At 51.0% G+C, this 27179-nt stretch overlaps 1 protein-coding gene across 13 annotated transcripts in view; it reads right to left on the bottom strand.

Annotated features, from left to right (window-relative positions):
- ZNF618 (zinc finger protein 618) overlaps positions 1-27179 on the bottom strand; it is a 145361-nt gene that overhangs the window by 23060 nt on the left and 95122 nt on the right. For 11 of the 13 annotated variants that reach the window (XM_081151924.1, XM_081151926.1, XM_081151920.1 and 8 more), the window contains exons 3-8: positions 22510-22769; positions 11705-11782; positions 11088-11126; positions 6577-6666; positions 5646-5681; positions 5475-5552 (exon numbers count right to left, since the gene is read on the bottom strand). In XM_081151924.1, coding sequence (XP_081008050.1) covers positions 5475-5552; positions 5646-5681; positions 6577-6666; positions 11088-11126; positions 11705-11782; positions 22510-22769 — 581 coding nt within the window. The remainder of the gene's footprint in view (positions 1-5474; positions 5553-5645; positions 5682-6576; positions 6667-11087; positions 11127-11704; positions 11783-22509; positions 22770-27179) is intronic. The other 2 variants (XM_081151925.1, XM_081151928.1) reach the window with 1 other exon arrangement.

The following is a 27179-nucleotide window of genomic DNA, read 5'->3' as shown; positions in this document are numbered from 1 at the left end:
TTTGCTCAAATTGGCTTCTTACTCTGTTTATGATTTTTCTCTCTCAATATAGAAACTTCAAATTTTGTCTGTTGTTATATACTTTTAGTAATTGATTCGTGAACACTGGAAAAGATCTATTTGCTATTTGTAGGCTTCAAAATTGTTATGTCACCTGTATTAACTGTATCCCCATATAATCTTACTTGCTTACCTGCTCTGTGAAAGACTAAATGTAATAAACCCTCCCATTCCACTGTATTCCTAAATTTATTCTGTATATTTAGAAAGAGTGCTGTTTGATGCACATAAGCTCAGGAGATCCAAACCTTTCCTGTGAACTGCACCCTTTATTATTAACATCGCCTGTGTTTCTAGCGCAGTGCTGCTCAAAGTGAGGTCCCCGGGCCAGCAGCATCAGCACCTCCTGGGAGCTGCTACACACACAGATTCTCAGGACTCAACCAAGACATACTGAAAGGAAAATTCTAGGGATGGGACAGAGCAACCTGTGTTTTAATAGACCCCTCAGAAAATTCTGATGCTTGGGAACATTTAAGAACCACTGCTCTAATATTTAATTACACAGTTTTATTAGTTCTCCTGGCATTAATGTTATTAATTCTTGGTAATTACTTTCAGACTCTCCTTTCTACTTGTTTGCATGTGCCTAAAGACATTTCCCTGAGCTTCCCTGGACTTTCATTCATTAAACAGGTGCTGTGTTAAATGCCGCCACAAAATGTTGAGCAGAGAGTCACGGTTCCTGCCTTCAAGGAACTTACAGTCTGGAAAAGGAGACAGAAAAATCAAAAATCATACAAACTTAAAACTGCATGGCGGGCGCTCTTAAAGGAGACATTCACAGTGCTATAAAAATAATAACAGGGAATTCACAATTTAGTTAAGGAAGCAGCAAAGGGTTTCCTGAGAAAGAGAATAAAAGATCTGTAATGAATTAACTAGGCGTGCCTCTAATAAGCCATTAATAATTGGATTATTTTAAATTAACCTGGGAATCTTTGTCTTCTAATAAAGGAGATCACGCCATCTGCTTTTATTGCCATAATTGACTTGGTTTCACGTTTTATGATTCTTTCTTTTCCTTAGGCTCCACTCTTCTGGTTTGTTTCCTTACATTTTCAGTTGTCTGATGCATGAATTCTTTTCTTTGCCTTTCCATTATCCTCCAATATTCAATTATTTTCCAACATTCCCCACTGTTTTAGACAGTATATAAGACATATTTCTCTAAATGTTATAACCAAGCAGGAGGAGGTTTTCATGTCTACTCCTACTGAGAAAAGGAATTTAACTTAGTGCTTCTCATGTATAAGAATCATCTAGAGAGATTGTTACCACACAGATTGCTGGGCCCCACCCCAGAGGTTCTGATTCCACGGGTCTGCGTGGGGCCTAGGAATTTCTATTTCTAGTAAGCTTCCAGGAGCTGCTGCTGCTCTGGGGACCACACTATGAGTGGGGCTGGTTTAACCTACCTTTACCGTATCCTTCACTATTCCTTCCTTCTTGTGTTTTCAAAATTCATTTTTAATATTCTAGAATCATCTTTGTTCTCTGCATTCAATTTTACAATCAGATTTGCAACATTTTAAACTTCTAGTTTACCTTCGCAAGTGCTCTTGCGCTGTGAATCATTTCCTCATAATTGAGCCCTTAACTGGGCTCTACTCCTCCGAGTGTAACTTCAAATCATTCCTTGAAGATGGGTACATAGGAGATATAGTATGTTTTTGCGCCCTGGTTTTTGTCCTTACACATAAGTCACAATTTGTCTAGATATAATAAAATTCTTACATTACCACCTTTTCCCTTTAAAACTATTTCATTACTTTTGGCATTTAGTATCACAGAAAAGACTGAAGCGTGTCGATAGTGGATTCATTTGTATATAACTTGCTTTTTTATTTCTATGTGGCTGTATAATGTTTTCCTTTATACTTATAGTTTTGAAAAGTCACTACAATCTATGTAGTCAGGGGGTTCTTTATATTGACTCAACCTGACACATGACAAGCTCTTCACCCTGCATCCACAGGTCTTCCTTCAGCTGAGCAAAATTTTCTTCTGTTGTATCGTTGAAGTATTGCTCTATTCCACTGATACGACATCAATTATCTCGAACTGGTGCCTCATTCTCCGTATTTATCATGTTTTCCATTTATTAGCTCATCTGCATCATCAACTCCATTTCTGTAGATGGACTCTGCTCTTTACTACCTACAATGGAAGCCTTAGTTCTGTTCTTGTACCTGCAGCTTCTCTGAGATCCTTTCTCATCTCCAACCTCTCTCTTTGCCATTTCACCAAACAACTCCAGGCTCTTTTCTCACAGGGTTAGTGAAGGGACTGAACTGTGTCCCCCACAAATTCAGATGCTGATGCCCTATCTCCCAGTGTGGTAGTATTTCGCCAAAAGTGATCTCAACAGAACCCGGCCATACTGGCACCCTGATCTCAGGCTACCAGCCTCCAGAACTGTGAGCAAACAAATTTCTGTTGCTTAAGCCACCCACTGTTGAGGCAGCCCGAGTGGCCTAAGACGGGTCATATTTTCTAATAATCAATTGTGGCTGTCAAACAGAATTTTCACCTAGATTTTGCGGTAGTTCATTTCCAGAGGTATGTTCTTCCCCCGAGTCTCCTAAATTCTCTTTTTCTTGTTATGTGGAATTTCATAGTTCCCATGGTTTGTTTTATTTATTTATTTTTCAAGTTAGTCTTCCTTACCCACATGTAAAAATCAAGTAACCTACAAATGAATCCAGGCTTACTCTGTTTCAGCTGACACGAACGAACTGCTCTGAATCTCCCCATTATCGCGGGAGACCATTACCATGGTAATAGTCTCAGGCCGGCAGCTGGAGAGCGGGCTGACACAGACCCCTGAGACCAGCTCCCTCTTCCAGCGGGATTCCTCTGCTCTGCCATGGCTTTGGCTTGCTCCTCAAGTACCTAAGCCTCTAATTTGCTCAGCTGATGTGGATGTGGAAGGCGTCCTTCCAACATGCACTGCTAGCAGGCAGTTTCCTCCTCCCCGACCTACAGCTGCTACTTGTGGTGGCCGGTCCCTTCACAGTGTACCATGCCACTACGGGCTCCCCTTATTCCGTGTCTCATCTCTTGTAGGGTTCTGTGGCATTGGCCTGCTTACAGGAAGTGGTAGAAGCCCAAGAAGCAGCACTTTATCTCACAAGGCAGCTCCTGAGGGGTAACAAGGGACAGCCTCACACCGTTCCAGAAACCTCACTTCCCAAGCGTCAAGCTGGGAGCACAGGGGGGAGCCAAACTCAGTTCAGTTTTTCTCAGTGCAGTTCTCTAGTCCGTGTCATCAGTGATAATTCCTCCCAGGTCCTAGCATGGGTTGTCTATAAAACTTAGTTACTGATACAGAGAACAAGTTTCATCTTGTTCTGTGCCCTTCTGGGTAACATGTACCACTTATTTAATGCTTCCATGTAAGTGTCAAGGACCGATTCCTTTATAAATACCACCTCAGCTAATCTCCACGACAATCCTGAGGGGAGTTTTACTGTCATCGCTCCGTTTTAGAGTTAAGGAAATGGTGGATTAGCGAGATTACAGTATTTGCAGGATGTCACACAGTGATGAAGTACGGAGCTGGGACTCATAATTTGGGATGGCTCTCAGCCATCTCTTGGCAGCACTCCTCACTTGCAACACCCTGAATACCAGCCAGGTGCTGGGTAGACACTTGACGCAGTCATCCTGCAGAACACATCGACGTTCTTGTCGCAACTTACGGATGAATCACGGAGGCGCAGAGGCGGTAAGTAGCTAGTAAATCAGTGAGTCCAGCATTCAAACCGGGCCTGGGAGATTCCGGAGCCAATGTGCATAATTATGATGCTAGCCAGAGATGGAAGGGTCGTGCCATGCTGAGACTCCCTGTCCTGTATCTGTCCTGGAACAGGTCTGATTCACATCTGGATTTCCCACAGTCTACCTTCCCAGCGGTGTTTGTGTTGAGGATTTATTTCATCATTTTCTTTATCTTCAAGATTATTTTAATGTGACTGTTTACTAAGCATATGACAAGCTCTGTGCTAACCACTTTACAGATATTATCACACCTGCAGTTTCCTGAGAGTTTAGGGGTAAAAAGCAAGCGGAGGATTCTCCCCATGAGGAAAGAGAAATGGAAGGCGGCGAGGGACCCAGCCAATGCCTTCCAAGGGCTTGGGACCACTCTCCACCCCTGAGGAGCACCCCAGGCTTCACTGTGGGAGCCCTCGATTTCCCTTCCCTCAGATTTCCACTCCCTGTCGTTCTCTGTTGGTGTGCGCATTTTCACGAGCTGCCTTAATCCTTACTGGGATAAGACAGTCAGTAAAGGTCTCCTTTTGCTGGGTAGTAGAGAGGAATAAACAAGTACGTAAGTTTCTGAAAGGCTGGACCAGATGAGTCTCACTTGTGAGACCCCTGCCACTGCCACCAATCCATTCTCGAAGCAGCCAAAAGAGTCTTCCTAGAATGCAAATCGGATTAAGTCCCTTCCCCACTTCGTAAACTTTCCCCGCTCGGCTCATTCCCCTCAGGATTAAGTCTAAATAACTTTGTTCAGCATTCAAGGCTCTCGGAGACCTGAACTCAGAATCGAATTGTCTTTTAATTCCCAGCAAAGGGCTGCTCTCCTGCCTTCAAGTGGGATTCAGGGGCTCATTCTCCACCCTGGTCCCCACGTGGAAGCTTCCTGGATCCCCAAGGCTACTCAGGTACCCCTGGCACCCACAGCCCCCTGCACTTCTGGATATGCTGTAACTATTCCTCACTCACCTACAGCCCCCCTCCCTGTGTGTATCACCCAAAGGGAGGGCCACCTCTGTCTTGCTCACTGCTGCATTCCCACAACACTCAACACAAGTGTGCTGAAAACCCGCAAGTGACGTGTGTGGCTCCTGCCCTCAGGGGTTTACTGGGACAGGACAGATTGTCTGCATATGGCTCCCCTGGACAGCTACATTGGCTGATAAATCCCTTCAGTGACAATAACAAGTTATTTTCCGAGCACCTATTATGTACCAGGCACTGTGCTAATTAATAGGTGATTGATATCCATGATGTCATTTAATCCCCCAACAAACCTGCGGGGAAATGTCATCCTCATGCCACAGGTGAGGAGCCGAGGCTCAGGACGGCTAACAGACTGCCAGGGCACCACGCATGTGTGGCCTTCACTGCCCTGACCTTGGCCCTGTGCTGTCCTGCTGCTTCTCGAAAGCTAGGTCCTAACACTGACTGGGCCATTGGACAGGTGGGCAAAGTGAGGTACAAGAAGGCCAGTGGCTCACTGGCCAGATGTTGCTGCCGGATGAGCAATGCCACCCACTTCCAGCGACGGAACTCACCTTGCCACCCTTAGCCGGCCCCCACCTGTCTCCCCACCCAGTCCCTGCCCCTGCCCCTGCCCCTGCCCCTGCCCCTGCCCCTGCCCCAAGGAGAGGCCCGCATACTTGGCCCGATTTTCTGGAATGGTTCCGGGGGTTCCTCCTTCACCTCTTCAGTGGCCACGACGCCTTGTTCGAAGGGGTCTGCGGGAGAAGACACAGCCCTTAGCACCCTGGTAACCAGGCCTCGGGAGCCCAGCTGGGGACCAGGGAGGTGACCAGCCACCAAGTACTTACCTGCCCGATTCTCCGGGGCCCCCTCCACACTAAACACTGCGCCCAGGCAGGAGGCGACAGCCGCAGAAGGAAGAAGCAAACAGGAGCCCTGTTAGTCCCTGCTCAGAGCAGCCCTTGCCCACTGCTCCCAGCCCGCCCAGGGCCCAGGCGAGCTCACTTTCGCAGCCGAGGGGAGCGGCCCAGGCTCGCACGGGTGCCCCAGGAAACCAGGGGCCACAGGAGGGTGTGTCCCAACCAGGACACAGCCTGTGTCCCCACGCCTCTTCCCCCCACGGCAGGGCCCACCCCAGGGTGTGCAGGCATTTCTGCCTGCCCTGTTTCTGGATCACCAACACCCATTTGAGGGGTCAGGGCAGGAAAAAAAGAGAGAGATGGGGGAGGAGAGGAAAACAGGAGGCGAGAAGAAGGCTGAGCTGGTAGGTGGTGAGCCTGGCTGTCATAGCTGGAGATGGGCTGGGGGTGCGGCTACAGAGGGAGCCCCCAAGATCCTTCCCAGGCCCAAGACCCTATTTCTAGGATTTTTCCATTTCCAAAAACAAATTACCTAAATTTATTGTTCTAATTTCTAACTCTATAATCTAAGACACTAAAATACCATCATTCATTTTTAAAAATTGGTTTAATTTCACCAGAGCATATGAATGCTCAATATGAAATCGTATAATGAATTGATATAAAATTGTGGGTATTCAACTGATTTTGATCTACAAAGCCAGCAATTTCACTTGGGTTACCCTAGTCAGAGGCATATTGGAGTATGATGGGGACCTTTTCTCCTCCAGGGTCTTCAGGGGTTGGTCACTCCCCTCATGGTCTGGCTGCTGCAGGGCCCTCCTCTGGGTAGGAGGAGGGAGGGGAGGCCAGGAGGTAGGGTAGCCCTGGCGGAGGGGCTCTATGTGGCGCACTCCCCAGGAGTGAGGGCCTGACTCACCATCCACTGCGTGCAGGTCTCGGTGCTCTTGGAAACAGCTGTAATACTTGTACTTCTTCCCACAGATGTCACATGTGTACCTGAAATTGTCTGTGGGGATGAAATGACAACCCATGGTCACCAGGGCTTCAGTCACTTGGGGTGGAGTGTTGGGGGCCAGCTCATCTGCCTCAGGAACCAAAGAAGGGACGAGCTCATACTGGCCCAGCTGGTGGCTCCGTGGAGAATCAGTTCTGGGGTGTTAGGGGTCCTCAATGCAAGGAGACCAGGAAGTGCTAGGGTGACTTGCAAACTAACCCCAATCCCAGCCTATGTGCGCTGAGCTCCTAGGGGCTGGGACATAACTGCCCCACCTCCCTCTCCCTCGTAAAGTTACGTGAGAACAACAATCAGGGCAGCTGCCGCTTCCTGGGCACTGCATGTGCCAGGCGCCAGGTCAGGGACACCCCCTGCATTTCCTCCACTAGTCCCTGGAACTGAGGAAGGACGAGTAATAACTCATTTAACACACAGGGAAACTGAGGCTCAGAGAGACCTGCCCCAAGCCCCAGGGCTAAGCAGGCCCATGGCAGGCAGCTCTGACCCTGTCCTCTTGGCGTTTGTGAACTTGTGTTCCCTCCCCTTTGAGTCTGGGCAGGATCTCGTGACTGCTTCTGATGAAGAGAATGCAGTGAAGCGATGGGATGTCACTATGACATTGGGTTACAAAAGACTGTGACTTCTGTCTGGCTCACACCGTCTCACTCTCACTGGCTGGCATGCTGTAAGCTGCCCCATAGATGCCACATGGCAGCCTCAGGGGAACAGCCAGTGGGGAACTGAGGCCCTCAGTCCAAGAGCTTGAGAAGGACTGGTCCTGCTAATAACCACATAGTGAGTCTTGGAGCAGCTGTTGCCCTGGTTGACACCTGAGATGAGACCAGGACCCTGGCTGACACCTTGACTACAACCTCCCAAGAGACCCAGAGCCAGAGGACCCAGTGAAGCCACACCTAGATTCTGACCACAGGAACCAGGCAATAATCAGTGTTGTTGCTTTAAGTCGGAACATTCTGGGGAGATGTGTTACACAGCAATAGATGATGAAGAGAGGGCCTGAGTTTGGATAATCCTGAGGTCTATCAGAATGCTGTCCCTCACCACATTGGTGACACGCTCTGACATGTGCTCCAGCACAAACCTGTGTGCACTCCTTGGGCTGATCTAGAGATGGCCCATCCACCGCATCTTTCTAAGGATGCCCAGCACAGGGAGGCCAGGCAGCTTGCTCAGGCTGTACAGTGGGACTGGAAATAGCCAGGATTCAAATATTGACTTAATTCTAAGCCATGACTGAGTCAGGACGCATGGCCCTCTTCTGTCCAGATAACCCACCCTCCATGCCTGGCCTGGGGCACCAGCCCCATGGCCCCTCTTCTGCTCCTCAGCACCCAAATACAAAATCTGATGAGACCCCTCCAACCCAAGGTTGCAATGCCAGGCAGCTCTGAGCTGAACTTTGGGACACAGATGGTATTAGAGATCTCCCTGCCTCTGCCCCACCTCTTCCACTGCACCTGCCATCTCTGAAAGTGCCTTGGCAGATGCCAGGGCCACAGAGACTAACCGGTCCCCAAGCAAGGTATGCACACAGCCTTGGCACATGCAGACATTCTGAGGGTGTGGGGACCAGGCAGGGTCCAGGCATGCCACCTTCCTACTAGGCTCTAAAATCATGCCTAAACCAGCCAGGGGTAGTGGGGAAGAAAAGCAAAATGATTTTCTATCAGTGAAACCACATTCTTAGAACTCCAAGAGAGCTCGGTGTCTCCGGAAACATCACTGCAAATCCACTCTGGGAGGCAGGCTCTGGACTCAGGCTGCCCAAGCTCAAACCCAACTCTACAGCTTACAAGGGCGACTAACATCAGACACACTCCCTAACCTCTGCCCTAGTTTTCTTACCTGTAAAATGGGAATGATAGTTTCTTCAACTTCCAGAGTTGTAATGAAGACTAAACAAGCACAATGCTAACATACAATAAATACTGGGTAAACATTACCTAATACCATTGTTTTGCAAAGGGAATCAATGTGACAACGGCAAGAGAACTGGATGTGGAGAGATGGGTAAGTGGGTAGATGCCTCTATGTGTGACTGCACAAGTTTTCTAACAAATAAATCCCTGGACTAAAGGCATGAAACCTGGTCTCTATGCCCACCTCCACCCCTAACAAGCTGCATGACTTCCCTCTGGGACTCGGTATCCTCATATACAGAACGGGTAGGCTGGACCTGCTGTTCTCAACGGGATGCTTTGGCTCCAGGACCCCATGGCCAGCCTCCTGTAATGAGGCTGGGGTGTGAGGATGCCAGACTTTCTGAGCAGGCACTGCTGGAATGGGTCAGGGTAGGGGCGCAGGACCCAGAATAAAATAAAGCACATTGGCCACAGGGAGAAAGGGAAAAATGATGGAAGGATTAAAAATAGCTCCAGCTACAGAGTCCTTAACAACCCTCCGGCCTGCAGGAACGACGGAAGCCAGACAGAACACAGCCTATCATTGAGGGGCTGCCAGAGAGGCCAGGGGCCCAGAATAGCCCAGGAAGGAAAGACAAACGGGGAAGTTCTTTAAATGGGTGGCTGACCACAGGCAGAACATGGGACCCGGAGACAAAGGAGCTATAGAGGGAGAAGGAGCCAGGGGCCACGCTGGGGCGTGGGGGGGTTGGGGAAGGGGCAGGCCCTTGCCTCCTCCCAGCAGTGGGCCCTCTGGCAGGTGTCGGCCAACTCAAGCCTCAAATTCTCCTCCAGAAAATGGAAATGTAGCCTCAGCCCTGCCTGCCTATCATGTGCGTAAGAATCCAAAGAGAGCAGATGGAAAAGTGCCTCAGAGGACGAGCTACTGGAACCCAGTGCAGTTAAGGTCCTGCTTGAGCTCCAGCACCTGTTTTGGATTTTTTTGGGAGGGAGGGCGTCACGTTTATTTATATTTTAAGAAACTTTTTGCCCAGCCAGGCGTGGCTTAGTGGTTAAGCATCGACCTAGGATCCAGGAGATCGCAGTTCAGTCCCTGGTCAGGGCACATGCCCAGGTTGTGGGCTCGATCCCCCGTCCGGGGCATGAAGGAGGCAGCTGACCAATGATTCTCTCATCATTGATGTTTCTATCTCTCTTTCTTCCTCTCCCTTCCTCTATCTGAAATCAATAAAGATACATTAAAAAAAGAAACTTTTTATGGCAGTGTAACGATGTCAATAGAACAGGAGTTCATGTCTGAGCTACATGGCAGAGATGAGCAGTTGGGACAGAGGTGTCTGCCTGGTGGCCTGCAAAGTCTACACTGTTTACCGCATGGTTCCCGACAGAAAAGCATGCTGGCTCCTGATGTTGAAAGAGTCTGAATCCTTCATGTGCAGCCTGTTCAATGATCATAGACCTGAAACACGTGTGTAACCAGTGCCTGGTTCAAATGTCAGAACCCAGAAGCCCTGCCCCGAAGGCGACCAAGATTCTGACTGTTTCAGCATGAATTCGCAACCCCGGTTTTGGGTTTCCTGAACACAGCTCATAGGAGGGACTCTTGGCGGGCTTCCTTTGCTAACACTGTCTGTAGGTAATCCAGGTGGCTGTGTGTAGCTCTATATCTCTGCTTCTCGCTACTGTACTGCAGGCCTTTGTGTAAACACACGTGACTCATTTACCCCTTCAGCTAGCTGGGCACTCACCTGGGAGGTCTCGGTTTGGAGCTGGTACAAATAGCACCGCTAAGAACACCCCAGTTCCCATCTCAGGGTGGACATGCGCACATATTTCTGCTGGGGATACACCTGGGAGTGAAACTGCTGGGTTCCAGAGCCCAGGGCTGTTTGGTGGGGACAGTTCCATCCCAGCCTACACCTGCCTGGCTGGCCACTTACCAGGCCCGTGGATTTAGATCTAAAGGGAGGGCAAGCAGGGCCTGTGAGCAGCAAAGCAGCACTGTCCCCAGATGTCAAGGCTCTGAACATCCCAGGCTCTAGGACACCGCACCCCAGCGATTGGTGCCCGTGGGTGCTCACGACATAACTCTGAGGTAGGAGTTCCCAAACATCGGCTATGGAGCCCCAGACCCATGAATGGGAGTCCAAAGAACAGAGGAAACCACACGCTGGGCCCCTCTTGGAGGGGCCCGGGTGTGTTTGCCAATGAAGAGCCCTGAGAAGTCTACAGCAAGAAACATGTTCATCTTAGCAGAACTCAAGGTTTCCCCAGATTATTCACCCAAAGAGTCCTCTACCGACAGAACACCTATTATTAGCTTTCTTAGAATGAGATGTCACGGAACACACTTTGGGAAGGGCTGTTCGGAGGTACCGTGTTACATTTTCATAAGGACCCTCTGGCCCCAAAGCCTGGACCACAACAGTGTGCCTACCAGCGGCCCCGTGGCCCTCCTGGTGGTGGCAGGGGTGAATAAGAGCGTCTCCTCCTTCCACCCCAGGACCTCTCCCCCTGCCCCCGAAGCCCATGGGAGGGAAAAATACTCACTGCCTTGGGAGGCTCCCTCCCCTGAGGTGGCTTCAGTGTCTGCAAGAAAAAGGGAGAGACAGACATGGGGAGAGGAAGACGGGGAGAGAGAGAGAATAAATGAGAAAGAGGTGAGTACGCTAGACCAATGGCAGGGCTGGTGAACCCACTGCCACCTGCCCAGGGACACTCTCTCCAATGCAAGATGCAGGGGATGAGCCTCTCATTTCTTCCCTATGCTCCCTGTCCCCCACCAACGTCAGTCAAGGCCCTGACCCAAGGCCTTTCCTCCCTGTCTGTCGGGCTCAGGGAGGGGCAGGTGCCAGCCCTCCTGTCCTCATCTTCAGAATGGAGACAGCTGCCCTGCCCCCGCTCCAATGGAGTATTGTGGGAGAAAGCAGGCCTGTGCAGAGCAGGCAGGGGGCACTGGTGGCAGAAGTCTGGTGGCATGTCCTGCTGTCCCCTACCCCTGTGTGCTCTCCCAAGTAAAGGAGGCTACTCTCTCCTACTGCAGAAAGAGAGAGAAGACTGGTGACTCTGAGGCCTCTGGTGTCACCCAGGAGGGGTCCAGATGGAAAAGCAGGCAGAGAACAGGGAGGCATGGCTCCTGAACTCTGCCCTAGGGACACACCACTCACCTCGGTGTGCGCGTACGTGGGTCTGGAAACAGTTGTAATACTTGTACTTCTTGCCACAGATTCCACATTCATAGGACCCTGGAAAACAGGAAAGAAAGGGACTGCTCAGCTGGCACCCAATGCATGCAACCATGAGACCCCAGTACCTGCGGTGATGCCTCCAGGGACCGCTAACTCTGCATCAAGGGGTCAGGGCTTGTCCAGGGGCCTCTCGTCCCCAGTAAGCAAAGAGGCAGCAAAGACATCACTGACCTGGAGGCCAGGAGGCCTGGATCTAGTTCCAGGTTGGCCTCAAGTCTCTGAGTGACCTTGGGAGAGTCATTTGCCATCTCTGGGCCTGTTTCCAAATCTGTAAGATGGAAAAGGCAACTTCTTTAGGCAACTCTCATACTTACTAAAGGAAAAAGGAGACGAATGTAAAAGTGCTCCTTCAACAAGGACTAAATCGCACCATGTAAGGAAATCATCCCTCGACTGCATCAGAATAATTTCTAGCTACCTGCCCTTGCTAGGATGGGACAGACGTTAAGAGGACAGGCTTTGAATCAGACACACCTGAGTCCCTGTCCCTGTTCTGCCACTTACCAGCAGCACAACATTGGTTATTTCCTTAGACACACTAAGCCTCAGTCTGTTCATCTGTAAAATGGGGCTAAAAGTACCTACCTCATAGGGGTGGCCCTACACTCCCCCAGGAAGTACAGAAGCTTACTACAGATGTGCCCAAGAAGGAGAGAGGACCCCACTCCTCTGCTGAGGAGCTGTCTTGTTCCCTCAAACATGCAGAGACAACACTGTGTGAACACCTGACCTCAGCCCTCTGCTGGGCTCTTCTACCAGAAGCAGGCAGACTGAAAAGTCTGGGTTCCCAGTGATCATATTTCAGACAGGTCAAAGGCAGAGGAGCCCACCATTCAGAGCACAGGGCAAAGGCCCATGGCAGGAGGCCAAGCAGAGCCCATCAGACCCAGCCTGGCAGGTGTCCCAGGAGTCCAGGCCCTGCCCATCCCTCACACAGGCCTGACACCACCTGGGCCCTGGGCCCATCATTCCTAACAGAATGGCCAGGCAGTCTGCATACATACAGAGGCCCTGGCCTCACTCCAAGCTTAAGGTGCGAGAATGGCTGGGGCTAGGGGCAAGGAATCTGTGTTTTTATTTTTAATATCTTTTTATTGATTTTTAGAGAGAGAAGGAGGAAGGAAGAGAGAGAGAAACATTGATAAGAGAGAACCATTGGTCAGCTGCCTCCTGCACGCCCCCTACTGGGGATTGAGCCTGCAACCCAGGCATGTTGACCTCTTGGTGCATGGGATGATGCTCTACCAACTGACCACAGGAGCCAGGGCAGGAATCTGCCTTTTTAAAAGGGTCCTCAGGGGATTCTGATGCCGAGCAACCAGGTAATGAGAATCACTAGTTTAGATGAGGTCTCAGCTCTACCATTTTCTAGCCAGGCCTGTTTCCTCATTGGAAAATGCGGATAATGCAAGAGCACCGATGTGGAGACGGAAGCATGAGCAGTGTTCCCACCACGAGCCCAAGAGACCCAGTGAGTGGAAACATCACCAACTCCTACTGGGTGTGCACTGGAGGTGTCAGATTAAGTCAAAAGAGCACTGAGCTTGGAGTCTGGCTGTCAGCTCAGCTCCGCCACCCCTTAGCTGTTTGATCGCAGGCACATGCCTTTTCTGGTCCATGCCTCAGTTTCCTCATCTGAAATACAGGACTATGATTCCTACCTCTCATTACTGAGGTCAGGATTAATGAGCTATAGCATGGGAGTCAGCTGACACGCAGGTGGCACTGTCACCTTACTGCTGTGGGGCGCTCAAGGGCACACTGTCATCCTGACGCCAGTGTGGAATCCCACATCTGCTATGCAGTGATTGTATGTGTCTTGCCTCACAGGGAAGAATATAAACACGTGAGGAGCAGAGATAAGATTGTCTTTAGCCCTGTGACTGGCACACAGCAGGGGCTCAGTAAATTCATGGTGTTCTACTCATCTGTCACCAACTCCATGGCCACTGCGTACCCGAGGTTGGTGAAGTCAGACCCTCAGGAAAGGGCCTTCTGGGGATTCTCAGCCCAGAGGGCCTCTGTCCCTGCTGCCTGACTCCCTGCCTGGCATGCCTCCTCACTCTTGAGTTCCCCAACTACCTCTTTGTCCTGGGTCACCGTCACTCTCTACTAAGTACCAGGCACTGGACAGGCCTGGCCTCTGACCTCACTGCCCAGGTGAGGAAGCAGAAGCCGGCCAGGCGTGCAGCGACCTGCCCACCGCACACAGCCAACTAGTGGGAGGGGGGCCGGACTCAGGGCCTGCTCACACATCAGCTCAGTTCATCCTCACCTGCCAGCAGACGGAGGCAACTACTACCCCCACTTTTCAGGTGAAGGAAGTGAGGACTGCAGGAGTGACATACTGCCAGAGGCTGCCAGCTCTGTCCCGGTCCAGGGCTGCTATGTGTGCCCACCACCCACTCAGCCGCTAGGGGAACATCAAGAAGAGACGCTGCTTCTGCACATTAACATTTACCGCGCACACCCAGGTCTCGCTTCTGTCCTGCATCTTCCCAGAAGTCCGCATGTGGTTGGGACAACCAAACACCCACTTCAATGATGAGCTTCTAAGTTCCAGGGGGTAGGTGGTCCAAGGCTGGGGCCACTCAGCTAGTGGTTTGTGAGAAACTGGACTCAAAGGCAGCCACTAGGTTCCAGAGCCATCCTAGAGCCACCATGCCAGGTCCCCTCCGGATGCCTAAGGAGCCATGAGTCTCCTTCAGTCATGGGACTCCCCACTCTGCAGGGCAGCAGAGTCCCCAACCATGTCTGGTACCAGCACAAGACTCCTGGAGTCCACTGTCAAGAGCCAGGGAGAGCTGGCAGGGCACACCAGCCATGGGATCAAGCCTTCTCCTCTCCCCATCCTGCTGTCACTAGTGACACAGCAAGAATCCACAGGAGCTCATCAACAGCGCCTGTCTTGCACTGTCGGTAGCCACCTGGTACAGAACCTGGTTCTCCCTCCCTGAGAGCCCGGGACAGACCAGGTGAGACCAGCAGAGGCCAGGTGGCTCTAGTCCCCGAGGCCATGGAAGGGAGAGGTGGCGAACACCGAGGCAGAGGTCTCCTGAGGACAAGGAACGTGGGTAGCAACCCTCAACTCTATCATTCGCACCCAGCGGGCTCCCGACAAGCTCGGACACGTCTCAGGATACACAAAATGCAGCAGGCGGAAATCCGGAGCAGGTGAAGGAAAAAGGAGAACGCAGGCGGGGCAGAGAGTTGGCCCCTCACGACGGGCAGTCCTGCCTTTGGCTCAGCGCACCGCGCCGGCGGCGGCTTACAGATCAAACGCTGAGGAGCGGGGCCAGCCTGCTGGGTTCCGGGGCGCGTCAGGAGCTGGGCCCGAGCCTGCCGCGGGACAGGGGACTCGGCGAGGTAAGTCAGGGACGGGTGGGTTTCCTGAGGCTCTCTGGGGCCTGGCCTTGGACCAAATGTGCTCTGAACCAGGGTCTTCCAAGTAGAGAGCAAATCCCCCAGGGATATGGGAGCATAAGCAGCCTTAAGATAATCAATCCCCAATCATCAGCTTCCGAATGTATTTTTCCTGAAATCAGCAGGCCAGAGAATGTGGCAGCAGGCAGGAGGCCCCACTCCTTGGGTTCTCCTTTCCTCCTCTCCTCTCCTCTCCCCTTCACCTTCTCCCACATTACAGACAAGACAATTCCTTCATCCACCTAATCCCACCATGGTGTCCTCCACAGGGGATTATCATCTCAGGACTCAAAGCGAAGATGTCACCTGAAACAGCGGGTGTCGGACTTAGAAAGTGGGTGGATGTACTGACTGGGAACAAATCCTCTTGTGAATCAATGTTTTCCAAGTCTTAGCTCTCAACAAAATTGATGATCTAATGGCACTGTCAGCGGAGAGACCATTAAAAATAATGTCCGATGAGAAACCCCCAAGTCATTTTGGGCCAACTTGGAGTTAAAGTACTAAGTGATGCTAATACAGAACTCCACACCCCGCCCCCGCCCCCCCCGCCCCCTGGCTCCTGATTCATGTAATCAAGCTTTCTAAGCACTCGCACTTACGAAAACCGAAACACGGGAATTAAATTAATGCTGAATCCTGTCTCATTCAACATATAAGAAACATTAATTCACAGAAACATGAGTCAATTGAAAAAGAAATAAAGCCCCATTCCTTTTATGAAAAGGTGTATTTTCGATAATTTTTTTACTTGTACATTTACGATTGCTCTAAATTTGTTTTTGGCAAATTGTATGCTAATAACTCGATCTGGAAAAAAAAAATGTTTTAAAATATAGAGCTTTATGATCCCAACACATTTTTTTAGAAATTTCAATTTCAATTTACATACATCTTGTTGTGGGTGATGAGTGTGAAACAGTGATCAATAAAAGACTCTCAAGCATAAAAAATATATTACATTAGGATAAAACCCTGTGAGGGAAGTGGACTGGAAATACGAGTTCAAGGAGAGAGGAAAGATGTAAAATTCCCGACTGTTAGAGATGGGTCTGCTTATATGCTCCTGAAATGGATGAGGGGTACTGAGTGGCAGTGGGGTTGGATTATCTTGGCTACATTTAAAAGTCTGCTTCACAGTTTTATTTTCAAATGCTACATTTTTTTACACACTACTCCAGAAATTATATCCTTTGTAATTACTCAAACATTGGATTAAAATGTTAGGTGTCAACTCAAAAATGTGAAAGAGAATATAGTTCCTCAAAATTCTTTTAGATCTTGAACAAAAAAGCGTGAAGCCATAGGTCCTTTGGATTCTTACCATTCCAGAGGTCACCCCGGATGTGTCAACATATCTGTTTTGCATTTTTGTCCCCCTTTAAAAGCACTTTCATACCTATTACTTCTCTCTGCTCCCAACGAACCCACTGGCAGATTTTATTATACCCACTGATCAATCAAGACAGTTTGGCTCAGAGAGGGCAGACAATGAGTCTCTTGGCTTAGAGCCCTGGGGCCTTTTCCAGTGGGGACCCTCCAGCTGGGATCCCCTTCCCACCTTGGACCTCCAGATGAAGAGTCTTCAGCAGAGACAAGATGCACCTGGGAGGGTGGCCAAACCCCTCCTTTCTAAGTGGCTGCAGCAAAGAGCTGAGTGTTGGTTCTGGCAAGCTCAGGAGCCAAGCCCTGCCAACAGCCTATTGAAACAGGAAACGAACTATCAGCTGGCACTATGAAGCAGGAGCTGGCACCTTCGCTGCTGGGCTTGTCACAGACAAAACCCACGTGGCCTTGTCTGAATGGCTGTCTGCTCTTCAGCTGCTCCTTCCAGAGCTGTGGCAGGGCCCCCACCCCCCACCCCCCAGCGCCTTCTCCTCCTGTCCCTCCTCCCCCGGCAGCCCTGCGTGTGTGGAAACACCTCCACCCTTGGTGCTCAAAGCTCGCTGCCTGGAAACATCCTTGCAGGATCCAGTCTCCCAGGTAATCCCTGACTCCCACTCCTGCACCCCGACCAGCGACTCTCTCTGCTCAACCATCTCCAGAACGGGAACTTGCTCCCTCACAGGCCTACATCTGGTTGTGGTTTCCATAATCACAAAGTCCTTCCTTTTACTGAGTTGAAACCACCTCCTGGTAATGACCTTATATTGGCTGGGGCTACCTGCAATGTGTCCACTCCATCTCCTTCCACCAAAATACTTAGATTCTATCACCTCCCAGGCCCTCAAACAGCCCTTAGCCCTGCCATGAGGCTGCTCCCTACACTGAGTTAGTTAACTCTCTGGAAATAACCTGTTGGTCCAGAGGAGCCCAGCTGGGTCACCCGCTCCCTCCATTCTCAACCACCACTAGGGAAGCCCTGGACCCCCAGGTCTCCGGGTACCTGGGGCTCTCCCTGGGCTCCTTCACATGCAACCTTTCTGAATTAAGGACCAATAGTGTCCCAGCACAGAGAAGAGCACCCACTGCTTGGTAGGACATTCTGACCACCATGATGGGACCTGGGCTTTCTGCTCTCTCTGAACCAGAAAATGTTCCACGGGCTGGAGGTCCCGACTGTGGTAAACCCAGCTTGCCTGTCTTCACCATTTAGGACAAGGGAGGGCAAGCAGTTTCCTACGTTGGACTTTTCAATTCTGGCTGACTGGTGGTGACTTCTTGGTAGACTGTGTTGAGAAGGATTCTGAGGCACATCGTTAGGACAGTATGTAGTGATCAATTAGCGATGCCATGAACGTGGAACCGGGGAGTAGCAATGGCTCAGACGCTGGTCCCTTGGTTATTAGCATTCCTCACAGAGGAGCTCCCGAAACCTCAAGGGTGGTTCTGCCGTTCCTCCGGGCTGCCGTGCAGGCCTCTGCTGTTGTCAACTCACTTCGGTTTTATCCAAAAAAGTGTCCCAGTCAGTATTATCTCTGCTCTTTTTTGCTAAATAAGGAAGCCCAAGGTCTTGCCCCAACGTCCTGCATCAATGCCCAATGGCAGTGACGTTCTTTCTAAGAGCCAGGGACACCCGTTCTCAGCACAAGGAACTGCTGGGAGGCAGCAGCAGCCACTGCAAGCTTGGCAGCCAGCCTCCTGGACGCTGATGCCCCTCCTGACTCTCCCAGCCTGAGAAGCTGCCAAATGCCATCCACGTGTCCATGACCCGGGCTGGTCCATAGGAAGTGCCTTGGATAATATTTGTGTCATTGGGAACACTGTTTGTCTGACGGTTGTTAAAGGGCCAGTGAGGATGTGGGTGGGTGGGGAAGGGGGATGGTGCTCAGAGAAAAGGCAAATGGGAGGTTCCCTCATGGCACAGCCCGGGGTGACCAAACAGGACCGCTATTCTGTTCAGCAACAGAGCCGGGCTCTGAGCCCTGAGCGTGGCACTCAGGAGGCCCTTGGCTCCACAGAGCCCCACGCTCCCCTGCGGACCGCCTTGGGAACATGTTAACTCCCTGACGCCTGGCCTCCAGCGCACAGAAGCACCCCGCGGCACGAGCTCATTTAAAGGGGTGGCTCTAACCAGCACTCCACCCCAGGCGAGATCCCTGGGAGTCGTTCCCTTCCAGAAGTGGGTGGGAGGGGTGCTGTGAGGTGCAGCAGGGCCTCCACAAAGTGGAAGAAAATGTCACCGACCTGCTGTGTGACTCAGGGCAACTCTTCCTTTCTTTCTGCAGGCCTTTGTTTGCCCTTTTATAAAGTGAGGGGGACAAGGTATCAAATCTATAGCGTGTGCAGCCCCACCACCCACTTGCGCACCCGTGGCAGACATCAATCATCAATCATGCCACCCTTTAGAAGCTTCAACACAGACTCAACGAGCCAGCTGCCACTACGTGGACTTGGCGCACAAGATAAAACCTACTTGCCATCCTGTGATTAGGTGAGTTCAAAAGGTTCAATTCTAACACTGATTTTTTTTTTGTGGCTTTTTTTTTTTTTCTTCTGCTGTTGTTAAATGCTTTTCTCTCCTGGTGCTGAGGCCAAGCCATACTCCTCTGAGCCTGACCCTCGGCAGAAGCTGCACCCTCCAGGAAGGTCGGGCTGGATGGCGGTGAGATGAGCGGCTGTGACCAGCAGGAAGCGCCCTGGGCCCGTTTGGTACCGGCTCCAAAGTGGTGGCTCCACTTCTAACTCATCACTGTGGCTTTTACACCTTTTCACAAGGGTGTGCCAAAAGCAGGTACCTCAGAAATCTCACAAGATACTCAAAGTTCCTGAATCCTAGGGTGGCGGTGCCAGAAGGAGCTCCAGGGACCGGACTAGTTCTCAGATGAGAAAACGGAGACGCCATTAGAACCCATGTCCTCTGACACCTCACCCAGTGCCAGGTTTCTTCTCCATCCCATTTTTTCCTCTATATAACACTGCCCTATTTCTTAAGCTTGGAGGGAAAAAAGCACAAATATTACCACTCTTTCCCCTTGAAGAGGTACTTTATACTATTAATACCAGTACTTGTACTAACAATAGGTAGCCATTTACTAAGTACACTGAGGGCTTTACACACATCATCTTCACTGAATCCTCACATAGCCCAGTGAATCTGCAATAGCGAAAACTGAGGCACAGAGAGCTCAAGCAACTTGCTCAAGGTACGACAGCTGGTAAGTCACAGAACCTGGATTCACTCCCAGGCTTATGAGCCAAGAATAAGCCAAGCTCATTCTCCTCGCACAACACTGCTCACTTCCATTGCTCGATTCCCACACCCCTCAGGTGACCAGGACAGGGAGCGCACCTCATTGAACAGAAGACAACACTAAGGCACAGCGAGGCCAAGGACCCTGCTGCCAAGCGCCAGCTGAGCTGGAAACCAGCATGGTGACTGGCATGAGGCCAAACGCCCTAAGGCCTCCCCCTATGCCAGCAGCTGACCCAGGGACCGCTCCCCACATTTCCCTAGCACGGCTGCTCCAGGCTTTCTCCGCTGAATCCAGCCTGCCAGCTCCACCTCAAGATTCAAATTCAACTACCCTTCTGGGCATCTCCTGGTGAAGGGCATAAACAACCACTGGGTCCAGTGAGTCTTAAAACGAGGCCCCCATGTGAGCAAGGACATGTCCTCTCCTAGATTAACTAACACATCTAGTGGCTAAAAGTCCTTGGCCTTGAGAAGTGAATTCTGATGGTTGGAGGCCAAACACAAGCTCCTGAAAAGAGTGTTCTCTCATATGGTAATAGGCTAAGTCCCTCATTCTTCTCACCAAATATTTCTGGTTCATCCCCCCGGCATTTCCAGGCCTCCTTGAGGCTGGGCGGTCCACATGACTAGTTTTGTCCAACTTCTCACTTTCGAGTTGCAGCAGGTTAATTGCCAGTGAGAGTCCTTCCAGAGCTTTCTTTCCTTTGTCCATATAATGGCTGCATTTAGCCTGGATCCAGAGCAAAGTGGAGCCCCTAACTGACCCACCATGGACATGCTGTGTGACTAAGCAATAAACTTCTGTGGTTTTTGAGCAACCAAGATCGCTTTTTACTTCTGGGATCTTTGTTACTGTGGCATAACCCAGCCCCATCCTAACGGTTACAGCACCAATGTCAACACTGCTTCCTAGAAACCAGTGTCTTGCTAGGTATTGTGGGATGGGAGTGGAGAGCATAGGGACATAGATCTAACAGGTCCTGGAGCTCCAGTCTCCAACGACTCCTAATCTTGTGGCAGAGATAAGCATGGACAGGGCACCTCTAATCTAAAGTAGATAATGAGAAGTGCCCAAGTGAGAGACAGGGTAAAAACAGACCACTTCTGACCATAAGAGATCAAGGAAGGCTTCGGGGAAGAGGAGGCAATGTTGTCGGCCTTCCCAGGGACAGGTAAGAGCAAGGGCAAGAAATGCTGAAGAATGGACTGTGCTACAATGAAAGGTCCAGAAAGATCAGAAATAAGAAATGAGGCTAAAGTCTCAGGTTATGGAGATTCTTGATGTTATTCCCTAGACCCAGTAGGCAATCCCAAGTTTATAATCAGAGCATGACATGCTCAATGTTCTGTTCTGGACAAGGCCCCTGGCAGCCGAAATGGAGAGCAGGGAGACACAAAGGCACTGGTTGTTCGGGTGATACTGCAATGGCCCAGGTGCGGCTGACGGTGGCCACAATCAACAAAGGAACAGGCAGAATAGGGAGCTCGAGGCTGATTCCCAGAGGCTGGAAAGAAAAGGCAACAGGATTTGAGTCTACACTTGGGGAAAGAGACACAGGGAGCTTTCCCACAAGGCCCTGCGTGCCACACATGGGACGTGAGCCTAAGAGTCAGGAATGAGTTAGAGCTGGACCAGGAAGGACCAGCAGAGATAGAGACGGCAACACTTCCAAGAACACGCTGGACAGGGAAAACGAGTAGGAAGGCACTCAAAACAGACCAGGCGAGGCCTCGATGCCAGGTGGAGGCATGTGAACTTTATCTTACAGACCGAGGCTTGCAAACTCCTGGCCCACAGAATGACTCTGACCCACAGACATGTTTGGTTTGGCATATTTCAAAAGTTGAATGAGCTGCCAACATTTAAAACCAAAAGAATTCACGTGAAAATTCTCATTTCTGGCATGTAGTATGTCCAGAGAGCTGGCCACACTGAGCCTGTCTCCCCACCAATTAGTCGGTAGCCGCTGAGGAGCAACCCCCCCTCTGCACGTGGGGCATGGACGCTCCAGCTGGACACAGTCCCCACCACCTGTCTGTCTGGCTCATCTCTCCTTATGCTAAATAAACATATCTGCTGGGCCCCTGTGAACCTGGCAGGAATGCAGCCAGCCTCAGAGGGGTATCCCCTGGCTCATGCTGGAAAGTGAGGGGACAGGGGATTTCTAAGCAGCTCATTTCCACAGAGCTCCTCTGAGCCTGGCCCAGATCAGAAGAGGCAGGGGAAGGTACCAGTCTGTCACCGATCTGATCCTGGCTGAGCATCTGCTCAGCGCAGGACCTGCACAGGGAGCTGCCCGGAGTCTCCAGTTAAGCAGAGGAGGAAGAAAAGCAGACAGGCATTTGGGACACCAGGCAATACGGGTTGAGCTAGACACACCCGGGGCACTGGGAGCCCCACAGAGTGAGGGACTCGCCAGTCTGCAGAAAGTCCTAGGCATTTGACTTAAAGTCTCCAAGGATGAGTAGGGTTTTGCCAGGTCAGGTGGAAAGAGGAGAGCTCCAGGCTAGAACTATGGCGGCAAAGGTTAGGTCTAAAGAGCCCAGGTCTTTCCCTGAGGGCAGCCGCCAAAGGCCCTCAGCCAGTGAGGGGCAGAGATCCCAGGCCTCTTCTCCCCAGGACTCTGGTCCCAGCCCCAACCCTCTCAGCCGGGCACTCACTCACCGAGGGTCTGCTGGTTGCGAACGCCACCGATCACCACGCAGATCTCGGCGGGCACGTCGCCAGTCCCATCCTTGCTGACCGCCTTATTTTCCTCCTTGGCCTCGCCCTGCCAGATCACCTCCTGGATGTAGTCGTCGGGCACCTCTGTCTTCACCTTCACCTCCGTCATCGTTCCCTGCTCGGCACTCAGCGAGGCCTCGGCCGGCACGGGCTCTGGCCCCTCCACCTTGGTGCTCTTCTGGCTGCGCTTCAAGCGCTCCCTGGAAAGAAGAGTCTGTTCAGTATGGACCCCATACCCGCCCCCAGACCAACCTGGGAGCCCACCATCCTGGGGGGTTGCCAAATCTTTAGCTACAGACCCACCCCTCACATGAACCACCTCCTCTTGATGGTCCCCCAGGGAACCCTGGGGCTCCAAGAAACACAGTTTGAAAATACTGGGCTAGCCTGGCTCCAACTCCACCCATCTTACAGATGGGGAAGCTGGGGTCTAGAGGTCTAAATGTGCCCAGCAACTCCTGTAACTGGAGTTATAAAAGTCCAACAAGGGCGACTCTGGCTGGTTGAAATCACTTCCCCTCAAGCTTCAATGTGCACATGAATCAGCTGAGAATCATGGTAAAATGCAGATTCTGGTTCAGCAGGTCAGGGTTCGGCCTGAGAGTCTACATTTCTAACAAGCGCCCACTGAGACTGGTGCTGCTAATGCTCCATCTGCACGTGGAATAGCAAGGACTTAAGTGGTTCAGTGTGTGAGTGTCTGATGCTGTTCTCTTTGCTCCTTGGCAAGAGGCCTAGAGATCTCATCCAAGCTCTTCCCTGCTCCAGTTTCACAGACGGGGAAACTAGAAGCCAAAAAGGCTCACTTGGTTGTGTCCTGGAGCCAACACTTGGAGCCCAACACAATGGCCTCTAGGTGGCTCTTCAAATATCAGAAAACATCCTCAAGATAAGAGCTCAATACGGAGTTGGGCAGGACATGTGGACACTGAGGCCTAGAGCAGAGTCGTGACTTGCCCAGGGCCACACACAAGATTGGGGGCAGGTCAAGGCATGAAGCCAGGTCCCTGCCATTTACTCCTGAACTGTTATCATAAGGGGCGCCTCATCCTTCTGGCAGGGGACTATCGCTATTACTCCTGTTTCTGAGGTGGGGAAGCCAAGACGTGCACAAACTGGGAAATCAAGTCACATTCCAGGCCCGGGGCCACCGCCCTGGCCATGTCTAGCCTTCTCCACTGTTCCAGAGAAGCATTTGCACTGCGACCTTCAAGTCCCAGACTCAAGGCCCACTGTGGCAAGACCCACTGGCATACCAACTGGGAGGCAGGGGCCCAGGTTCTGATCCCGGATCCACAGTGAACTTGCTGTGTGACTTTGGACAGGCCCTTCTCCTCCCTGGGCTCTAGCTCCATCTATCACAACAGCATGGGTTTTATCACGTCTGCTGTCCCTCCCAGCTCCCAGCTCTCTACCAGGGTGGAGAAACTGAGCGGAGAGAGGGAAGGCCCCAGCTAACATGGGGGCAAAGAAAGGCCACTGGGGAGGTGCGATGGACTAATTTGTATTCTCCATCCCCCAACTCACTTGGAGAAGTCCTAATCCCCATCATAACTGTATCTGGAGAGAAGGTCTTTAGAAGGTAAAGGTTAAATAAGGCCATAAGGGTGGGGCCCTAATCTGATAGGACTGTGGCCTTAGAAGAAGAGAAAGAGAGAGAGCTCTCTTTCTCTGACTCTGTCCCCACCAAGTGAGGACACAGAAAGAAGGTGACTGTCTGAAAGTTAGGAAGAGGGCCCTTACCAGAATCCAACCACACTGCGGCTCTGATCTCGGACTTCCAGCTCCCAGAGCTCTGAGAAAGTACTCATCTATGCTATTTTGTTATGGCAGCCTGAGCTGACTAACACAGGAGGCCGGGACTCAGATGAACAGAACAGGAATGAAAAGGTAAGCAGAGGGGACACCGGCCAGAGGCAAGGGCTATCGAGTCAGCCACTTCCCGTGTGACTTGAGTCAGCTACTGAACCTCTGAGCATCAGTTTTCACATCTGCAAAATGGAGCTAACAGAGTTTCATGTGGGTTTTAATCAACTAACCCTTGAAAAGCATTTGACACAGTGCCTGGCCTATAACAGCTCTCAAGAAATGGTCGCCATTCCCATGATTAATAATGACAAACTGTCAGAACATCTTCGACACCCGGTGGGCCCAGTGACACCTCCTCCTAGTATGCTGGCCACATCAGGGCCAGACACTGTCTGACCTTAGGCCCTTCTCCTCAGCAGGAAATGTAACACTGGATGATTCAATCCCTTCAGCTTCATTTCCCTTATTTATTTAAGAAACACTCAATAGTTTCCTATGTGCTAGGTACTGTTCTAACATGCTGACTCCTCTCATCATCAGTAACAGCCCTGTGAGGTATAATCTCCATTTTGCAGATGAGGGAACTGAGGCACAAGGTGAAACAACTTGTCGAAAGCCACAGGAGTACAAAGAAGTGGAAGCAAGATTTTGTGCAGGCTCTTCACTGCGACACACGTAGACTGGGAGAGAAACTTTCAGAGGGAAGCCTGCCCACTCACACCCAGGCAGCCCCATGTCACCCATTCCTGCCCCTCAGCATCCAGAACAGAGTTATGACCAAAGTGCTAGTGGGTGTGCAGGAAGACGGGAGGCTCCTGGCTTTTCTGGCTGCTGCTGTCTCCCCAGGCTATTTTGAGACAAAGCCCCCTTGCCAAGGTCCAGTGCCTCCCTGGGAGGAGGTCAGGCCTATTCCATCCCAGAAGAAAAGCCTTTGAGTTCAGAGAGGCCCAGGAGCATAACCAGAACCAACAGGTTTGAGAAGTTACAAGGGGACAGCTATGGCTTTAGGGAGGGAGAATATTCCTGCCAGTCAGCCATAGGAGGGGACATTCTGGGGAGAGGGAGTTCCCTGGCCCTGGGCACTGGAGCAGAGGCTGGCTGATGGCCTGGCAGCAATGGGATGTGATGATCTAAGATAGAAAGAGCACCAGGATTTGAAGTCGGATCATCCCAGGGCCAAATCTCAGCACTGCCCCTCTCAAGTTGTGGGTTTCTGCCTAAATGACTTCACACACACCCAACCCCACCCCGAGCCTCAGTCTTCTCACCCATACAATGGATAAACACAGCACCTACCCCTCAGCCCTGTGATGCAGAGACAACAAGGCAATATCTGCAGAGACCTAGGACAGTGGCCCTAGGGGAGATGTTCTATGGGTATCTACCACAAAAATGGAAACCCAGGGCCTTGTCTAAATCGACTCATAGAGATGATCATGCTGGTGGAAACTGGTGACAGAAGTGGCTGAAATTCCCAGCCCGAGGCTGAGGTCACGTGGATGCTCATGGTCAGCCAGTCTTGCCCACTCTGAGGTTCACTAGGCACAAAGATGGAAGCCAGGGTCCTGTCTGACCCTCAACGCCAGTCCAGCAAGAACACAGCCCACAGGTCTGGGGGTGGGTGGGGGTGCTGGGTAGGCAGCTGAGGACTCGCCCTGGCTTGGCCCTCAGTGGTCCTGACCTTGGCCGCCCCAAGCACAGTGCTTCTCAGGACCAGCAAAGGGGCCCATCTGAGCGGGTGTCCAACCCGCCAGCGTTCCCCACACCAGAGGTCACGGGAAAGGAAGGGAACATTGTAGGCCCCCTTACCTCAGCCCTTCCTTCACTGCCCACGTTCTGAAGCTCAGCCTTAGTCCTGTGAGCACCTGATCCTGCCATCTGAATGGACTTAGCAGCCCTTCCTGCTCTCAAAGACCTCGCTTTCATCAAGACGTCCTGCTGAGACAGAGTGGCTGTTGGGAGGCTGGGCATCCGCATACCCTGTGACCTTGGGCAAAAGACTCCCTTCTCTGAGCCTCAGTTTCCTTGTCTGTTAAAGGGGGACCATAATCCTTGCAAGGCCAGGGGTAGGAGATGAGCCAGGGAGCTGGCAGAGAGTAATTTCCATGGATGGCAGCTGTCAACATGAGGATGACATCCCTACCTCTGGGAAGCCTGCCCTGCTCACTCGAGATGCAGTTAGACCCCCTCTCTGAAGGGTCATCTGCCTTGCACAGGCAACTCTTGCACTTTACACTAAGAGCCATGTGAGCCATCCTCTCACCCACAGGCACTAGGACACATGACATACACTCCCTTAACTGTGACACCCCTTAGCTCTTGCTGTGTGGAGAATCCAGGCGACTTCTCTTCCCCGGCTTCACGCTTTAGATTTATAAGCTCAAATGTTGCTTTTCTCGGCTGCTTTGCATTTAATTAGGCATCCTAATAACAATGGAATCGCAGGAGTACTTACATCACTTTGAGTTAGTGGCACAGCTCCTAACTTCTGTAAAAAAAAATTTTTTTTCATATATCATTTTTTAAAATAGAGCTCATTATTTTAATTATATCCATTTAAATGTACAGTGAAGCCCTTGGATATTCTCAGCACGAATCATTAGGTATATTAGTGAAAAGCACTCGGAATCTATCTACATGCTGACACTCCACAATCTATTCTATTTGTGTCTCTGTAAAATAGATTTATATATAGATAACTACAAAATAGTTGCTCAAGATATGCTATGAATTTTATATTTAGCCTGAGTCACACTTCAACATAAAATCTAAAGTTGGGCACTAAGAGGATATTTCTCAGC

Source organism: Miniopterus schreibersii, assembly GCF_964146895.1.
Source record: "Miniopterus schreibersii genome assembly, chromosome: 11".
NCBI lineage: Eukaryota > Metazoa > Chordata > Mammalia > Chiroptera > Miniopteridae > Miniopterus > Miniopterus schreibersii.
The sequence above is the reverse complement of the archived record's forward strand: the minus strand, read 5'-3'. Positions and strand labels throughout refer to the sequence as shown.